The 15,259-nt window shown below is 50.7% G+C and overlaps 1 protein-coding gene across 4 annotated transcripts in view; it reads left to right on the top strand.

The window, feature by feature from the left end:
- DAPK1 (death associated protein kinase 1) overlaps nt 1–15,259 on the top strand; it is a 219,725-nt gene that overhangs the window by 98,180 nt on the left and 106,286 nt on the right. For all 4 annotated transcript variants that reach the window (XM_004470926.4, XM_004470925.5, XM_004470927.3 and 1 more), the window contains exon 3: nt 12,541–12,762. In XM_004470926.4, the coding sequence (XP_004470983.1) occupies nt 12,541–12,762 (222 nt within the window). The remainder of the gene's footprint in view (nt 1–12,540; nt 12,763–15,259) is intronic.

Raw genomic sequence — 15,259 nt, 5'->3', positions numbered from 1 at the left:
GGCTGTGGTCATGCCCCATCTCTTGGCTGGATGCCAGGAGCACCAGTAGCTGGCTTTGGTGAGAAAGCACCTCTGATAGTGCCTTGAACTGGACATCTTTGTGGACTTGGAACTATAAGCTTTTACCCCTAATACATGTCCCTCGGTAAGAGCCGACCCCTTTCTGGTACTTCGTGTTGGCAGTCTTTGGCAAACTAAGACATTCCATTGGTAAAGAGGGCACTGTGGTCTGAGACCATCCTGCATCTGCCTCTTTCCTTTAAACAGCCAGAGGAGGCCGAAGGAGCACCAGGAGCCAAGGGGCAGGAAGCTGCTTCTCCCAGGACGCTTCGCGGGGGTCAGCACCCCAAAAGGGCCTGAGTCTGCTGTGGCACCTCCCACCTCCAGCTTCATGCTCCCATTCCAACAAGGCCTGAAGGAAGGGCACGTGGTTAAAAGGAACCGGCAGATGCAGAATCCAGTCCCCACTCCTGAGTACATGACCTGGAAGAGATGACCACGGGCAACTTTCCCAAGAAGACTGGGCTTGAAGGTGCTCCATGAAAAAGGAAACCCCAAACGCTGAAACACTGTGTGCTGTCCTCCTCTCTGGGAGAGTGGCAGGTCTGCTGAATCCTCCTTACAAAAACCCATTGTGAGTCCACTTACCCAGCTTTCCCTAAACTCGCTTGACCATGAAACATCTTCTCCATGTAGCTTCTCTTCAGGTAAGCTCCAGAATACCCACTCGGGGAAATTCTCTTCCAGATCCATCTCAGAACTTCCCGCCTGAGATCATTGGGACAAATTTAGTAAAGAAGGGCACCCACGGCTACCTTCCAATCTTCCTTATTTCTGAGTCATCTCAACATCTCCAGGGCGGCAGACTTGGCCCAGTGGTTAGGGCTTCCGTCTACGACATGGGAGGTCCGCGGTTCAAGCCCCGGGCCTCCTTGACCCGTGTGGAGCTGGCCCATGCACAGTGCTGATGCGCACAAGGAGTGCCCTGCCACGCAGGGGTGTCCCCCGTGTAGGGAGCCCCACGTGCAAGGAGTACACCCTGTAAAGAGAGCTGCCCAGCGTGAAACAAAGTGCAGCCTGCCCAGGAATGGCCGCCCCCACGGAGAGATGACGCAACAAGATGACACAACGAAAAGAAACACAGATTCATGTGCGGCTGATGACAACAGAAGCAGACAATGAAGACGCAGCAAATAGACACAGAGAACAGACAACCGGGGTGGGGGGAAGGGGAGAGAAAGAAATAAATAAATCTTTAAAAAAAAAACAACATCCCCAGTTGACCAGCTCCTTCATTCGGCAGAGGCCACTTGAGCCACTGATATCTCTACGCTGGAATTCTTTGGTCCCAGGGATGACACTGTCTTTGTGGGCAAAGCCAGCCCCTTCCCTGCCTGTCTTAGTTTGCTGAGGCTGCTGTAGCAAAGTACTACCATCTGGGTGGCTTAAAGCAATGGAAGTTTATTGTCTAAATAAGCGTGTCAGGAGGGCCGTGCTCCTCTGAAATCCGTGGGGGGGAAGCTGTCGCGCGCCTCACTCCTGGCTTTGTGGGGCGACTCCAGGCCTCCCTTGGGTTTGGCGTAACTCACTCCTGGCCTCTGTCGTCGCGTGACCGTCTTCTCTCTTCCTTTTGAGGACACCGGTCAGGCTGGATCGAGCTCCACGCTCCCTCAGGATGACCCTACGTTACCTTGCCCAGTTCCATCCTAACTACCCTGTTTCAAAGTGAGGGCACGGGCACGGGCACGGGCCAGGGGGTGAGGCCTTGAACCTGGCTTTTGGGGTGGACACAATTCAAGCCGTAGCACCCCTCCCCCCACCTTGGGTTTTGCTGTCTTCTCCTCCACGGACTTCTCCCTGTGACCTTGTCCTCAGAGGAGGGCGTTGGCCCTGGAGGAGCCACCTCCCCGCTGCCGGTTTTCCTACCCCGTGTGCCTCCCGGAGGTAGCACTGTTCCTCGGCATCTCGCACCTGGCTTGCGCGCATCGTCCCTGTTCCCAGGGTGACGGGCCGCTGTTTGCCCCCTCGGTAAACTCTGCCGCTCCCGGGAGGCACCGCGCAGCCTGCGCCACCTTCTCCTGGCTGGTGCCTTAGCTCGCGGGGACTGCCGTCCCTCCTACCACCGGCCTCTTCGGGCCTAGCGACAGGCACGTGTTAGCTGCCTGTTTGGGGGCTGGAAGAAGCCCAGCTGTCTGGTGTCTTTCTGAGTCTGTCGCGCTCCAGCGCTGCCTGCCAGCGATCCCTCGGGGTGCCTTGGCTTGCACCCCCGCCTCCTGTCCGTGGAGCTGTCCTCTCCTTCCGTCTGCAGTTCTGGTGCCCTCTGACTTCTGGCTCTTCCCGTGTGGCCTTCTCCAACTGGGGCTTCTGGTTTCTTCTCTTGAGGGGGATATGGATTTAGACCCACACCTTCACCAAATAGAACGCCTTCAAGGGTTCTGTTGACAGTGGGTTCGCCCCCAGAGGAGTGCGGCTTACGTTCAGAGCAAGTCTGTTTATGTTGGGCTACGTAACTTAATCTACCACTGCTTGGGGCCCCTTACTGTCCAAAGCCTAGCCCTCAGTTTTGACAGAGCCCTTGGAGAGGTTCAGAATAGTTTTAAGAGAGTTGAACTTTTTTTCTTAATAATAAAAATGTGTCACTAGTTTTGTTTTTCAAGACAACTATGTAGTTTTGTAAAAAAAAAAAAAGTTTGATTTCCTCTCAGGAATTTCTTCTCAAAGGACGAAAAGAGAACAGTTTCAAGTGTGGGATACACCAAGGAAATGTTCCAAGGGAAGTGTGAACAACTCGATGCTGAAGTTTCCATTTGGGTTAGCCTTTGTCTTCTGCTTAAATCCATTAAATTGGTGGTGTTAAAAGAGAAGAAAGGAAGCGGACTTGGCCCAGTGGTTAGGGCGTCCGTCTACCACATGGGAGGTCCGCGGTTCAAACCCCGGGCCTCCTTGACCAGCGTGGAGCTGGCCATGCGCAGTGCTGATGTGTGCAAGGAGTGCCGTGCCACACAGGGGTGTCCCCTGCGTAGGGGAGCCCCATGCACAAGGAGTGCGCCCGTAAGGAGAGCCGCCCAGCGCGAAAGAAAGTGCAGCCTGCCCAGGAATGGCGCCGCACACATGGAGAGCTGACACAACAAGATCACACAACCAAAAGAAACACAGATTCCTGTGCTGCTTGTAAGGATAGAAGCAGTCATAGAAGAACACACAGCGAATGGACACAGAGAGCAGACGACTGAGGGGGTCAAGGGGAGAGAAATAAATTTTAAAAAATTAAAATATTTTTTAAAAATTGGAAAAAGAGAAGGAGGGGAGTGGATGTAGCTCATGTGGTTGAGCACCTGCTTCCCATGCACAAAGTCCCGGGTTTGATCTCTGGTACCTCCTGAAAGCAAAACAAACATATAAATGAAAAAAACCGACTCTCATTGGGGAGCATATGTAGCTGACACTGAGCAGTTGAAAGCCCAATCTTCATGTACGAGAGCCTGGGTTCAATTCCTTGTACTTTCTAAAAAAAAAGAAAAAAAGGAGAAGAAGAGGTTTCCATTGAATGAGAGAAAACAGTGCCTCCTCTCCTCACGGCATTGCCCTAAAGATGAAGGGGCTCCGGGTATGCCTAGGACCTCAGGCTGTTCAGAACGAAGGTTCCCTGGAGCTTGCCGCTGCATTTGGTCCTTGTGTGTTGCCCAGAGAGGAGACCTCCTCGATCGCAGGGACTGAAATGTAAACTGGTTTCCCTCTTAGTTGGATACCAATTGGCTGTACACTAAGCTCAGCTAGACTTCAATTAAGGCATTTCAGTAAAAGTCTTTGGTTTTTCACTCTGGCACAGAGGTCCCTCATGAATGATGCAGCTCTTTCCTTGAAAGGTCAGGAATTGTTGCCTACAGGAGAAGGAAAGATTCCGAAAAGGGAGACCCCACGTGCTGCTGTCACGAGAGGGTTCGTCTTCGTGAGCCCTGACTGTGACCTTCATCGAAGAAGGCTCCTTGCCCTGTTTTCCCATTCCACCGCCCCTCAGCCCCTGCCTTCACTATTAAATCCTCCTCCACACAGCTTTCAGGGTGACCTGTTAAACCCACTCCCCAAAATTCTTTAGTGGCTGTTCCAGCTATCCATTGCTGCGTAACAACCACCCCCAAACTTGGTAGCTTAAAACGGCAACTTATTATAAGCCCTTATCTCCCATGCTTCTGTTGGCTGGGATCATTAAAAGACGCGAAGCTGGCCAACGTGCAAGGCTCGTGTTCTGAAGGTGGCTGTTGACTCAGATGGACCTGCTGCTGGGAGCACCTGCACATGGCTTTCTGTGTCGTTCTGGCGGCTGCTAGGTTCACGAAGCTCAGTGGAAAGTTCCAGAACATCCCGTCTGCCACATTCTATTGGTCAGGCGAGGCCCTGATGCCTGCTTAGGTTCAAGGGAGGGGAGTTAGGCTCCACCTCTTGATGGGGGCAGGGCAAGGTCACGATGCAGAACGCATTTGGGAAAGATGGAAGATAACTCTTGCGGCCATCTTTGCGAACTGCCGTCTGCGTTCTGTTACCTACGTACAGGCTAAAGTGTGGTCATCTCAGAAGAAGACACAAGGTCTTTTGTATGGGGACTAATGGAATATTTCTCCATCCAAAAGGAAAATAGCTATGTTGAGCCCTAATAGGGGGAAAATGTGGACACTTAGCACATAGATCTCAAACTTGTTGGGTAGAAAAATTCCAAGGAGAAATTTGGGGGGCTCATTTCAACCACAAAAATACCGCCCTCTCGGCTTCTCTGAGAGGTATGAAGCTGGGACAGCTTACTCATTTTCATCCTTCGCTGGCGCTTCATGTGCTTAGAGAATCCATAGCGTGCTCATGTGTGTGGCCTCATTTCATGATGTCACCACCCTCTTCCAGATGGGGAAACTGAGGCCCAGAGAGGTCCCTGGCTTTCCCGTGGAAATTGCAGCCGATTAGGGATGGGCTGGCCTTGCTTCCTGGTGTGAGGAATGTGCTCGCGGAGTGCCCCAGCTGGGAGGCCCTGTGCTGGAGGCGGGGGCTCGGATGTTTGAGGGAGGCGGCCCTGGGGGTGGACTTCCTCCCTGCTTGATCCCGGCACGTGGAGGGAGATGTGCAGCCCAGAGTGACCCCACCCCACGGCCTTCCCAGAGCACTGGGGGTCCTTGGGCTGTCACTCATCTGGCCACACTGGTGGTCCCTGGGCCCCGAGCAGGCTAGTGGGAGTACACCACTGCCCTTCCCAGGAGCGGTCACCGCCCTCCTCTGCCCCTGGGGACCTGCCCTTCCCAGCATGAGCTCTTCTGAGAATGTAAGGTGGACCTCAAGGGAGACCCAGCCTCCGGGGTTGGTGCTGTAGAGCTGTTCAGAAGCCTCCCTTGCCCCCTCCTCTCTCTAGAGGTACCACAGCAGGCTGTTTCACGCCTGCCCAGCTCTGCTCCCACTGTTTCTTCTCTGGGAAGTCCTGTCCCTCCGCACATACCTTCTCCACCTTCAGGGCACAGCCTGGGTCAGCTCCCAGGGGGTCTCGTGACCTCAGCCTCCCCCCCCCGCCCCGTTTTGCTGCCCTGTGCACGTTACAGTGTCCCCTTCTTGTCTCTCTCCTAGTCACTATAAACCCTTAGGATCATTTTCACTGTAGGATGATAACTCATCCTTGAAAAATCATGCTGTCGCCTCACCTCTTACCTAACCAAGACCTGTAATTCCAGTATTCTAGCAGGATGCTCGCCATGGAGCTCTGGTCAAGAAAAAACAGATAACCCGTACACCAGCCCTAAAATTGTGCCAGGGATTTGATGTATGCATTCAAAAGTAAAAATTACCTTGTGTTACTGTGATTATCCTAAAAGCCATTGATTGTACACTTTGTATAGATTATATAGTAAGTGAATATATCTCAATAAAACTGCTTTAAAAGTTACTTTGTGTTAGTTAAAACCCTTAATGCAAAGGCTTGGGGGAGAGGGGACAGATGGAATTTACTAGATGTTACATTTAAACCACAACTGTTTCCAGCATGAACATAGGGAATTCCTAGTAATAATAGTTACTAAAAATAATTTTAACTGTCATATGCTCTAGATTAAAAAAATGATATACTATTTTAATCTTCTTTTTTGGGCGGGGGGTAGTTACCAGGGGCTGGGGATTGAACCCAGGACCTCATATGTGGGAAGCCAACGCTCAACCACTGAGTCACATCGGCTTCCTTGAGTTGGTTTTTTCGTTTGTTTTGCTTGTTGTTTGTTTTTTTTTTTCAGGAAGCACTGGGAGCCAAACCTGGGATCTCCCATCTGGGAGGCGGGTACTCAACTGCTTGGGCCACATCTGCTCCCCTATATATTTTTTTAATCTGTGCTTGTCTTCCTGGGTGGTTGCTTTGTTCTAATGTAATCTCCTCTGGATCAAGATCAACAATGAAAATGTTGGACCCTAGGTTTGGTACCACCACTATGAGGCAGAAAGTTCATTGCCATGTCCAACCAGATTGCTCTTTATTCTGAATGAAACGGCTTCTCTAAAGCTCTGCGTCCGCACCCTTTCCCCCAAGTAATCAGAACATCCCACAAATCAATAAATTTGAAAATAAAACCTGGCTGGATTAAGCAAAACAGGTTTGTTTTTGATGCCCTACAAAGTACGTAAGACCCACAGAAACAGGGACTGCTTCACTGATTTGTGCGTGTTATCCTTGTGCACAGCTTGAGACTCGTGAGTGTGTCTTCCCAGTTGTCGAGATAGTGCTTCCCCAACTTGTTTTTGCAGAACAACTCAGAGCATGTTAAAGCAGTGGCTTTAGTTCGTGGAAACATGGGTGAATATTCAGTGGGGAGAAGTTAACATTATCCAAACACATTTTACCACTATCTCTTTGTTTTTCCCTCACAGAGCAGATTCCTAGAAAGATGCTCTAATCTCCTCTATAACATCACAGGGAGGGCTGTGACCAGTACATCAAACAAAAGGCACCCAAGATCCCTCCAGCAGTGTTGCTCAGAGAAGTGAGCTTTGGAGGCATATACACTCGTGTTTAGCTATTTCTCAGTTGCTTCTCATTTCTTAGCTTACTTGCTGAATGAGCTGGAAGATACTTTAAAAAATCTCTCTGGGACTTGGTTTTCTCATTGACGGAAGAGGTGACAACACAGTGCCTCTTGCAGACTTGTGGTTATTAATAAAGTACTATGTGTAAAGAGCTTTGTGTATACTTCTGGCTACAGTTCATTGATTAACTACAAGGGTAGTGAACAAACTCGAGTAGATTAGTAAATCCAGCAAAAAAATTAGAAGAAAGGCTGTTCTTCATGAAATTTTGCTCCTTTTGGCCAGGAGTTTCTTCTGTTTAATAAAAATTGTGATTACTTCTGAATCCAGGTTTTGTTTTGTTTTGTTTTGTTTTGTTTTGCTTTAGTATAAGAATCCTTTAAAGCAAGGATTATGCCTCATCTAATATCTTGTATGTTCCTTACTACTAGTAGTTAGTAAATGTTTATTAAATTTAATTGCAAATTTTTATGCCAAAATATATTTGGCCATTTGTACCTAATGTAGTAAACTGTTCGATCAGTTATTAAATGATAGAGAATGTTAGTGCATTTTTTTAAACGACATATTCTGTTTCATCCTATTTAAATGTCATAGTATACAATGAATTTCTACTTTTCAGCACTGTGGAACAGCTGCCACCGTCGGTATCACGTTAACTGCCCACTAGACCCAGTGTGCTGGGGAAAGGACAGGAGAGCCTGAGAGAAGTGGAGGCAGTGCTTCGTTGCTCGCAGCGTCTGAGCTCAGCTCCAAGCCCTGTCCCTTTGTGACTCTTGTACCCCATGGTGTGGAAGCCCTTGCCGAAGAAGAAACAAGCCAAAAATTAAAAAGTCGCTTTTCCCAGTTGTTTTTGGGGGAGCAGGTGGGGAACTGGTGAAGGAAAAGACTGCAGCCCCAAGTGGCTGGAACCAGCAGGCAGGAGGGAGGCGATGGTTGCTTTGGAAGGAAAGGATGGCAGCAGGAGCAGAAAGTCAGAGTTCCACTGCGACTGGGCATCGCCAATTTAGGCAAAGCGGAATTCTCGTGAGGAGGGAACAGTTCCTTCTGCGGGGAGTCTGGCCTGCTGCGATTCCACTCGGTGAAAATACCTGGGGCGCTTGCAGTGGTTCAGCCCGTGTCCTCCTCCGCAGGCCTCAGCAGTGGGGTGGGGGCTGGCCAAGCAGCCCCAGAGCCTTCGGGGGGGGGGGGTGGTGAGGAAGGGAAGGGGGCTGGGCTGATAGATTTGACTGTAGAAGCCAGGAGCCAGAGGTAGCCGTTGTTGCACACTTTTTTTTTTATTGTATTTTTTGAAGATACATAGATCACAAAAAATGTTACATTAAAAAATATAAGAGGTTCCCACATACCCCACCCCCATTCCTCCCAGGTCAACAACCTCTTTCATTATTGTGGCCCATTCATTGCTTTTGGTGAACACATTTTAGAGCACTGCTGCACCACATGGATAACAGTTTACCCTGTAGTTCACACTCTCCCCCAGTCCATCCAGTGGGTTATGGCAGGATATATAATGTCCTGCATCTGTCCCTGCAATATCATTCAGGACAACTCTAAGTCCTGAAAATGCCCCCATATCACACTTCTTCTTCCCTCTCCCTGCCTTCAGCAACCACCACATCAATTCAGCAACTTACTCCACATCAGTGCTACAATTTCTTCCATTACTAGTCCCAGTAGTTCTGTAGCAGACTACCAGTAAGTCCACTCTAATCCATATTTTGTTCCTCCATCCTGTGGACCCTGGGTGTGATGTCCACTCCACCTCTGTATCGAGAGGGGGCTTAGATCCCACATGGCAGATGGGTGCCATTCTCTTTCTTGCATTTGTAGGAACTCAGCTCCTGGGGTGGTGGTTGGCCATCCTCACCTCCCTCTTAGCCGACCTGGGTAAGTCCAACCAACCGGAGAGTAGGAGCTGCAACTCTGCTGAGGCTCAGTACAGCCTTTTTTGTGTGTGGGGGGGGGGCTTTTTCTCCCTCCCCTTTGTTGAGGGCTCTTTTCTCCCTGACAGGCATGAGAGGTGACATTTTCGGGGTAACGCTGCAGTGCTCTGAGATATCAGTAATTGTATGCTGATGAAAATAATGCCGGTTGTTTAAGATTAATACCAATGGCTGTTGAAGATTTTTTATTGCCAGATACCATTCTAACCATCTTACACCAATTAGCCGATTTAATCCTCCCTTCAACCCCCAAAACCTTATCAGGCAGGTGCTGTTATACTCATTTTACAGGCATGGAAACTGAGGCATGGATTGGTTAGGCAGCCCGTGACCTCCAAATGACCCAGATGGGAGGCAGTGGCTCCAGGGCCGTGCTCCTGGGCAATGCAGGATTCTGTTGCGTTTTAACAAAGCATCTTCAGTTTAACAGCTTGGTTCTGAGATTTTGGGGTCAAAATTGACAAGCAGCGAGTCAGCACTGTGGAGTAGCTCTGCACCCAGCACCTCAGGAGATGTAAAGATGAGTCTGCCAGTTCTCTCTGTCCTCGAGGAATTTAGTCTCGGGAGGGATGGAAACAGTGAAGAACAGGCAGAAAACTCTAAGCGAGTGGGAGGCGGCGAGGTAGAAAATACCCTGTGGCCGAGAGCCTGGGAGACGGAGCTGGATTAGAGCAAGAAGCTGGGGAGGGTGGAGCATTGGGGAGTGAGGGGGAAACGGGACGGGGGCCTTTACAGAGGTGGCATTGAGCCAGGTCTGGGGTGTGTTCTTTTGCACAGCCTAAGCCTCGTCTGGGCTGCTGCTGTCAGGGGCAGCCAGAGCGCCAGCGACCAGCCGCGGGGCCGAAGAGGCGTGTCCCGCCCCTGGGGTGGGGCCTTTGGCACCTGCTGGCCCTTTACCTGCTCGCCTCCTGCCAGTGCACACCTCGCGGGGGCCCGGAGTGGGAGCGCAGGAGCCTTTGGCTGGTGAGGGTGTGGCCTCCAAATGTGTCGCCGCACACTCGGGGACACGCCTGGCCTCGCACACTTAGGAGGCTCCCGGCCTTTTCTCAATTCCACAATCAGGGTGGGTGGGCCTTGACGCCTCCCCACGAGCAGGCGACCATTTGGCGGCAAAAAAAGAACACAGAACTGTTTCTGAATCTAGGTTTGCATTTAAGCGCCATGTGACTTTCCTGCCTAAAAGGCTTTTGGCCCTTTAAAGCTGTGCAATTCCAGCGACAGAATCCCGCCTTGAGCCTCGCAGCCAGCCCCTAACACAAGCTGTTGGGAATGGGTGTGAAGAGGTGCTAGCCGCCCTGCCTGTCTGGTCTGGGCTGCTTGTTGGTTGGCTGTCCTGGATCAGCTTTTTTTTTTTTAAGGTTTATTTTATTTATTTCTCCCCACCCCCTTGTTGTTTGCACTTGCTGTATCTGCTGTGTCTGTTCGTTGTGTGCTAATCTTCTAATATGAGGCACAGGGAACTGGACCCAGGACCTCCTATGTGGGAGGGAAACACCTAATCGCTTGAAGTACCTCCACTCTGCTTTGTTGTCTCTCTCATTATGGTTTCCTCCTTATATCTCTTGTTGCATCACCTTGTTTTGTCAGCTCACCATTCATCCCATCACGTCAGCTTACTGTCTTGTTTGTCCTCTCCAGGAGGCACGGGGAGCAAACCCAGGACCTCCCATGTGCTGGGTGGGGGCTCAGTCGCTTGAGCCACATCTGTTCCCCTGGGTCAGCTTTGAAGTGCTCTCACTGGGGGAACCATAATGTTTTCGTGAGCAGGTGGAGAACGTAAGCATCACTTCTCTGCTGACTTTCTAAAGCAGTAGCTGGATTTGTTTTGCCTTCAGATTGTTTTCCCTCTTTGCTCCGTACTCCCAGGCTCTTCCCACCCCCCAGTAGACAGCAAGCACAGCTCTTCACTTCCCAGGGAAATTGGAAAATGTTTGTAAAGTAGCAAGTCTCCCACCAATGGGTACTAGCATTCCGGTGTGATTTATTTTTCAGTTTCTCTGCTACCCCACTACAGGAGGAACAGAGGGCATTAAATACCTGTCTTGACGAAAGTTAGACATTGCTCCAGAAATAATCCTTCACTCTGTTTTTCCTTCACTGGCCTCTTGCTACCAACATGCATGAGCAATGTTTTAAAGTGGCCTTTCTTCCTCATCAAAATATCCTTAATTTGATTTTCTCTCCCCTTTTTGTCTTCATATGCGGAGAAGAAAGCTAGCTAAAAATAGCTGTGGTAATTCTTTACATAGCAGTTCTCCAGCAGGTGCCAAGAAGTATCTGATCCTCTGATGGGTGGAGAGACTCTTTCTTAGGTGCTAGGGAAGAAGTAAAGGCGCCAACATCATTTCCAGAAGCATCTTTCCATTGTGTTTCACTTACTTTCAGGCCAGCCTCCTTATTCTCAGGAGCTTATAGCTTGCATATTCACCCTATTATTTTGTGTCAGTTTCTGTTATTACTCTATTTTATAACGGGCCAGAAGGTTCTGGTTACTTTGTTCTGCCATTTAGGATGCAGACTCTGTAAGAAATAGAAAACCCAAATCAAACTGGCCTTGGCAGTAAAGGGAATTTACTTTACTGCCATGGCTTATGTCACCGAGAAATCCAAAGTGATGGCTTCAGGCTAGGGTTGATCCAGCCACTCCCCTGTGTTACCACAGGCCTGTGTACTTCCTGCCTAATGGCTCTACCTCTGCAGTGATTTTTTTCCTCCCAAGACTGGGTCCCCTCATGGTTCCAAGATGACTGGCAGTAGTTTCTAGGGTTATATAGTTCCAAGATGAAGTCTTTGTCTCTGCATTCTCCACAAACCTTGAGATTCTCTGACAGGTCTTGAATTACATCGTATGCCTGTCTGTAGGGCCAGGAGAATACAAGGTGCTGATTGGCTTAGCCCAGGTCACATGATCCATACCTGCCGCTGGGGGTGGAGTCAGCCTCCCCAGAACCACAAGGACCCCTAGAGACAGATATTGTTGAGAAGGGAACAGAGGGGCAGTGTTTGCTGGAGAAGCAGCTAATGTCTAGCACATGTGGCTTGCCAGTCCCTGAATTGTGAGCACAGTATTTAGGTTTTTCTGTTCTGGGTATTAGAATTGATAAATATCGATACTAGAATTAGGTCGACAAACTCAGAGCTCTCTATTTTTTCCTACCAAAGCCCTGATCTCTAACCCTTCTTTTCCTACCTCTGAGACTAGATATAGAGGAAAAGAGCTTGTAGAAAGTGAGGACAGATGGAGCTCCTTCCGGCAGCCCTAGAATCTGGAATGGACGAGAACACAGACATGCAGGCTTTAGTTAACCCATTCGATAAAATATAAGAAAATCACTTTTATTCCTTGGGGCATGATTTGTAAAGAAACACACTTAATAAAACTGAAATGTAAGAAGAAATATCTTAACTTGTTGATTTTCCCCACAGTTTGCACTCTTCCATCTTCATTCCCATCACCCACCCCAGTGCCACATCCTCGCTCCAGTCCTGTTTTTTAATGGACAGTGAAGAATATTTAAATGACCCCTGACCTGCTTCTATCTTCTCTTAACAGTGGGCAGTTTGCGGTTGTGAAGAAATGCCGTGAGAAAAGCACCGGTCAACAGTATGCTGCCAAATTCATCAAGAAGAGGCGGACGAAATCGAGCCGGAGGGGCGTGAGCCGGGAGGACATCGAGCGGGAAGTGAGCATCCTGAAAGAGATCCGGCACCCCAACGTCATCACCCTGCACGAGGTGTACGAGAACAAGACGGACGTCATCCTGATTCTCGAGCTGTGAGTGCCGCCGGCAGCCCGTTGGCACCCGGGCTGGGGGGAGCGAGTGGGGCACAGCGGAAGGCTCCCAAGGCTGAGCCTGGAAGGGCCGAGGCTCTCAAGGTCAGAGCCTGGAAGGGCAGAGGTGCCAAAGGTTGGAGCCTGGAAGGGCAGAAGCTCCCAAGGCCAGAGCCTGGAAGGGCAGAGGCTCCCAAGGTCGGAGCCTGGAAGGGCAGAGGCTTCCAGACCTGGAAGGGCAGAGGCTCCCAAGGCTGATCCTGGAAGGATAGAGGCTCCCAAGGCTGGAACCTGGAAAGGCAGAGGCTCCCAAGGCCAAGCCTGGAAGGGCAGAGGCTCTCAAGGTCGGAGCCTGGAAGGGCAGAGGCTCTCAAAGTCAGAGCCTGGAAGGGTAGAGGCTCCCAAGCCTGAGCCTAGAAAGGCAGAGGCTCTCAAGGTTAGAGCCTGGAAGGGCAGAAGCTCCCAAGGCCAAAGCCTGGAAGGGCAGAGGCTCCCAAGGTCGGAACCTGGAAGGACAGAGGCTCTCAGGGCCAGACCTGGAAGGGCAGAGGCTCCCAAGGCTGATCTTGGAAGGATAGAGGCTCCCAAGGCCAGAATCTGGAAAGGCAGAGGCTCCCAAGCCCAAGCCTGGAAGGGCAGAGGCTCTCAAGGTCGGCGCCTGGAAGGGCAGAGGCTCTCAAGGTCAGAGTCTGGAAGGGCAGAGGCTTTCAAGGTCGGAGCCTGAATTTTGCTTTGCTGTGTGTGCAAACAAGGCTGTGCTGTCTGACCTGAGACTTCCCTGCAGTTCCTTGAGTTCTAGGGTACAGCTTCCATGAATGTGGTGCCCCCTGATTTCCAAGGCCCAAGCCTTGGGATTCACCACCATCCTGAGTTCATCTTTGCCATGAGTTCTCTGAGTTTCACGTTCACCTTTAAACACGGGTGCTTCTCTCTTCTCATGCTCCTCCGTAGCCTCTCCTGTAGTCCTGTTTCTATTCTCTTTCCTTTCTTCCCTCTCTTCCTCTCCCTTCCTCTCTCTCTCCTTCCCCCTTGCTTCCTACGCCCTCCTTTTTTTATACACATGCACCCCTTTTAAAATTTTTTTTAAATTTTATTATTTAGAGAAGTTGCAGGTTTAGGTAAAACTCATGCAGATAGCACAGAGTTCCCATATATTTCACCACCCCCACACTCAGTTTTCCCCATTATTAGCATTTTGCATAAGTATGGTGACTTCGTTATAATTCATGAACCAATATTATATTGCTAAAATCCATTGTTTATATTAGGGTACACTGTGTGTTGTACAGTGTTATGTGGGGTTTTTTTTAACTTTTATCGTGGTAACATACATACAACGTGAAATTTTCCCATTTTTAACTGTTGAAACTCTCAAGACTAATTACATGACTAGATGAAATTGAACCAGAATTGCTAAAAAACGATGTCACGGAGCGTCTTCAGAGTGTTTTCATCTCTAGGCGTCCTCTGCCCTTGGGAGGCTGATGGTGGCCCACTGCCGTGTGAGGGTTCTCGTCTCCTCTTGCCTCTCCCCATTTCCTGGCCCCCACCTGGGCGCTCGCTGCTCAGACCCCAGCCTTGTGTCCCAAGTCCCGTCCAAGGCCGCGGGACGGCCGGGGTGAAGAGGCAGCGTCCAGGGGCCGAGGCGTTGAGGGCTGCCCTGCGGAAGGAAGGATGGGCGGATTCACAGAAGGTTCTGTGAAACCGAGGCTGGGGTGGTTCTAGTGAAAGAGCCTCCCCCCCATTTCCTGGGACCCTCTTGAACTAGATTTGCTCTTCTGCCAGCCCCACAGCCCTCCTTATTTGCACGCCTCTCCAGATAAAGGACAGGATTGGGACCCGAGGAGATGAACGTGAAGGAAGTTTGCAAGGACCCCAGCCGCAGGCTCCTGGCTGCCAGCCCCTGGGCTCCAGCAGCAGCTCTTGACCATCCCTGCCCTGGTGCTGAGCCGCTGCTTGCCGAACTCTAAAGTGGGGTAAAGAATACCTGCCCCAAAGGGTAGGGGGAGATAAGCCAGATAAGAAGCTTAAAAGCCCGGGCACAGTGCCTGGCTCGTAGAACGCTTCATGGATGTTTGCTGGCTTCCTTCCCTCCTCGACATCAGGGTGTCTCAACCCGGCACGAGTGCCCTTTGGGGCCGGATAATCCTTCGTTGCGGGGCCTGTCGTGTGCGTTGTGGGACGGTCAGCAGCTCCCGGCCTCTACCCACCGGGTGCTTGTAGCAAACACCTCCACCCCCTACCTCCTCCCCACCCAGCCCTGACAACTGAAGTGTCTCCAGACGTTGCCAGAGGACCCCTTGGGGGGAAAAACCGTCCCCCTGGATGAACCGCTGCTTCAAAGGAAGAACAGAACATGACGGGATGCGAGGGCGAGGAGGTCTGCTCAGGGCAGCAGAGACCAGCCACGCCTCGTCCTCACCTGTGGCCGCAGGACCGCTGGGGACTCAGGAGCCAGACAGGGCCGAGAGCACAATCCGTGGGCCCAGCCCGAGTCTCC

The sequence above is a fragment of the Dasypus novemcinctus genome, chromosome 8, assembly GCF_030445035.2.
Source record: "Dasypus novemcinctus isolate mDasNov1 chromosome 8, mDasNov1.1.hap2, whole genome shotgun sequence".
Taxonomy (NCBI): domain Eukaryota; kingdom Metazoa; phylum Chordata; class Mammalia; order Cingulata; family Dasypodidae; genus Dasypus; species Dasypus novemcinctus.
The sequence above is the reverse complement of the archived record's forward strand: the minus strand, read 5'-3'. Positions and strand labels throughout refer to the sequence as shown.